This window comes from Austrofundulus limnaeus, unplaced genomic scaffold (genome assembly GCF_001266775.1).
Source record: "Austrofundulus limnaeus strain Quisiro unplaced genomic scaffold, Austrofundulus_limnaeus-1.0 Scaffold860, whole genome shotgun sequence".
Lineage (NCBI taxonomy): Eukaryota > Metazoa > Chordata > Actinopteri > Cyprinodontiformes > Rivulidae > Austrofundulus > Austrofundulus limnaeus.
In genome coordinates, this window is record NW_013953262.1 from 140,384 (window position 1) to 144,100 (window position 3,717).

The 3,717-nt window shown below is 46.1% G+C and overlaps 1 protein-coding gene across 1 annotated transcript in view; it reads left to right on the forward strand.

The window, feature by feature from the left end:
• Nucleotides 1-1,134: 1,134 nt before the first annotated feature.
• LOC106532955 (fibrillin-1) overlaps nt 1,135-3,717 on the forward strand; it is a gene marked incomplete at its 3' end in the record, with an annotated part of 24,808 nt that continues 22,225 nt past the window's right edge. Inside the window, 2 exon segments of the mRNA XM_014029139.1 lie at nt 1,135-1,661; nt 1,750-2,024. Coding sequence (XP_013884593.1) covers nt 1,834-2,024 — 191 coding nt within the window.

Here is a 3,717-nt window from a genome sequence, read left to right on the forward strand (position 1 = left end):
GCTGCTAAGTCTGCTAACTCTTCTTAAGATGCTAACTCCGCTAATGCTGCTAAGTCTGCTAACTCTACTTAAGATGGTAACTCTACTAAAGCTACTAACTCTACTAACTCTACTAACTCTGCTAACACATCCGTTCATTCAAGCCATCAAACTTTCAGTTGCAGCTGGTGTCTGACCTACATTTGAAACTGCTGGACCACAGGAACCGCTCATGTTGTTTTCAGTGAACTCATTTTGAATTTAAACTTTACATATTTTATACAGCAGTGTTAGCAGCATTAGCATTTGGTTTTGTCTCATGATGTCACAATAAAAATCACACACCAGCTGCATAGGCTGTTCCATTCTGAAATGTATTTTATGCTTAGCACTCCACAGAAATCACTACACTTCAAATTACTGAAACTAAAACCATCTAAACACTACCTGACTTCATTGAAAACAAATGTGATTTAAACCCAGTCTATATGAACCGGATGTGGTTTAGACCCAGTCTACATGAACTGGATGTGATTTAAACCCAGTCTACATGAACCAGGTGTTATTTAGACCCAGTCTACATGAACTGGATGTGATTTAAACCCAGTCTACATGAACCAGGTGTTATTTAGACCCAGTCTACATGAACTGGATGTGATTTAAACCCAGTCTACATGAACCAGGTGTTATTTAGACCCAGTCTACATGAACCAGATGTGGTTTAGACCCAGTCTACATGAACCAGATGTGATTTAAACCCAGTCTACACGAACCAGGTGTTATTTAGACCCAGTCTACATGAACAAGCTGCGATTTAAAGCCAGTCTACATGAACCAGGTGTTATTTAGACCCAGTCTACATGAACCAGGTGTGGTTTAGTTTACAGGTTTATTCAAAGGTGAGGAAGTGAAACTGGACAGGACAGGTGGACAGGTGGGCAGGTGGGCAGGTGGACAGGTGGGCAGGTGGACAGGTGGCAGGTGGGCAGGTGGACAGGTGGACAGGTGGCAGGTGGGCAGGTGGGCAGGTGGACAGGTGGCAGGTGGGCAGGTGGGCAGGTGGACAGGTGGCAGGTGGACAGGTGGGCAGGTGGACAGGTGGGCAGGTGGACAGGTGGACAGGTGGACAGGTGGACAGGTAAAATGGGACTCAGTGTTGAAGAGCTGTAGAGGACACAGATCTTGGACAGAATGATTATTTATCTGTCAGTCACGTGACCTGCTGAGAATAACCCTGCAGGTATTAAACAGGTGAGCAGGTTTGTTCCTCAGATGAGTCCAGTTCTCGCGAGAGCAGGAAGAGAAAAAACGAGTTTGGGGGAAAGTTGAAGCAGCAGGATGAGAAGAGAGGAGAGCTGCAGAGAAGGACGGACTCAGACGTTTCTCCTCCTCATCCTCTGGAAACCAGCCGCTCCTTTACAGAACCAGAGTCCAGAACAGAACCAGAGTCCAGAACAGAACCAGAGTCCAGAACAGAACCAGAGACCAGAACAGAACCAGAGTCCAGGAGCGGCACGATGCGCATCTGCTTTTAGCTCCAGAACCAGGAAAGTTTGAGATTTTTTTAAGTTCTGCGAACTTTTTGTTTTTCTTGGTTCTCAGAGGTTTGTTCAGCTGGTACCTGCAGGAGAACCAGATCCAGGAGAACCCGTTCCAGGCGGAACCCCTCCTGTGGAGTCCAGGTGGAGGATTTCAGATTAATTCATCCTGAAAGCAGAACGGTTCTGGTCTCTGCCCCCTTTAAACCCTTTAAACCTGCTTGTTTTGCAGCTTTGAGTCCGGACCTCGGAGGTCTTTGGGTCTGGGAGCCTAAAGCGGACTGAGCGGACTGGACCGAGCCCCGGAGCTGCGGACATGCCGGACAGGAAGCGCGGGGGGCGGCTGCTGCAGTCGGCCGTGGCTCTGCTGGTCCTCCTGGAGGTCTCTGCGGGACTCGGAGAGGCTGCAGAGGCGCTGGAGACCCGGGACGGGGACCTGGAGTCCGGGCAGACCGACCCCAGGTCCAACAGGGCCAAGAGGAGGGGCGGAACCGACGCCCTCAGAGGGTAAGATGGACTTCAGAACCTACCTCAGAGTGGTCTCCATGGTCACCACACCTGTGTCTCACTCCCTGACAGGCAGGCAGAAACACAGAGTGAAAAGTAAGCCTCAGACGAACCCAGAAGGTTCTGATGGTACCACCTGTCAGAGCTAAGACCCAGATGACCCAGAATCCTCCATCTGAACCTGTGGTTCTGTAAAAAGTTCTGAAACCAGCATGTAAAGTCCAGCTTGACCCGTTTAAATTCTGCTGGTTCTGAAGAGCTGCGGTCCAAACAGGACCGGGTTGACCCAGATGTAGAGAGATCCTGGTTTTATTGTTTCATTGTTCAGGTACCAGGAGTCAGAACCAGAACCTGATGTTCGGGTCAGAATTTAAGGTTTGGTTTTAAATCTGCTGGACAGGAAGTTGGACCTGAACATCTGAACGCTGAGTCAGCACGCTGAGTCTAAAACGCTGAGTCAGCACGCTGAGTCCAAAACGCTGAGTCAGAAACGCTGAGTCAGCACGCTGAGTCTAAAACGCTGAGTCAGCACGCTGAGTCCAAAACGCTGAGTCAGCACGCTGAGTCCAAAACGCTGAGTCAGCACGCTGAGTCCAAAACGCTGAGTCCAAAACGCTGAGTCCAAAACGCTGAGTCAGCACGCTGAGTCTAAAACGCTGAGTCAGCACTCTGAGTCCAAAACGCTGAGTCAGCACGCTGAGTCCAAAACGCTGAGTCAGCACGCTGAGTCTAAAAACGCTGAGTCAGCACGCAGAGTCTAAAACGCTGAATCAGCACGCTGAGTCTAAAATGCTGAGTCAGCATTCAGGCTGGTAAACTTCTGGTTATTGTTTCATTTTATTATTGACATCGTTTTGCTGATTGAAGTAAAAATGATGAAACTGTGTTTACAACATTTGTAGCTTCGAGCTACTTTTTGCTGGTTTTAGCTACTGCTCTTCTAACTTTAGCTGCTGTCGGTTAATGCGTTAGTCATTTGAGCTTTTAACCAGTGTTTGACAGGTCTTAGTTTGGTTTATTATAAAACAGATTGATTTATTGCTTCTGTTTGTTGAAAAGTACTTAAGAAGACGTAAAAATAAGAACATATTAAATCACAATTCATAGATAAAAACATTATAATCAGGTTATTTCCCAAAATAGTTCAGCTTTAGTTTTTAGCTTTAGTTGTCAAATTTGATCTTTTGTTGTTTTTTTAGCTTAAATAATTCAGCCTGTTTCAAAAATTTAGCTGCTGTTTAGCTGTTGTTTAGCTGCTGTTTAGCTGTTGTTTAGCCTTTTTTAGCTGTTTTTTAACTGCTGTTTAGCTGTTGTTTAGCTGTTTTTAGCTGTTTTTTAACTGCTGTTTAGCTGTTGTTTAGCTGTTTTTAGCTGTTTTTTAACTGCTGTTTAGCTGTTGTTTAGCTGTTGTTTAGCTGTTGTTTAGCTGTTGTTTAGCTGTTGTTTAGCTGCTGTTTAGCTGTTGTTTAGCTGCTGTTTAGCTGCTGTTTAGCTGTTGTTTAGCTGCTGTTTAGCTGCTGTTTAGCTGTTGTTTAGCTGCTGTTTAGCTGCTGTTTAGCTGTTGTTTAGCTGCTGTTTAGCTGCTGTTTAGCTGCTGTTTAGCTGTTTTTTAGCTGCTGTTTAGCTGCTTTTAGCTGCTGTGTAGCTGCTGTGTAGCTGCTGTTTAGCTGTTGTTTAGCTGCTGTTTAGCTGC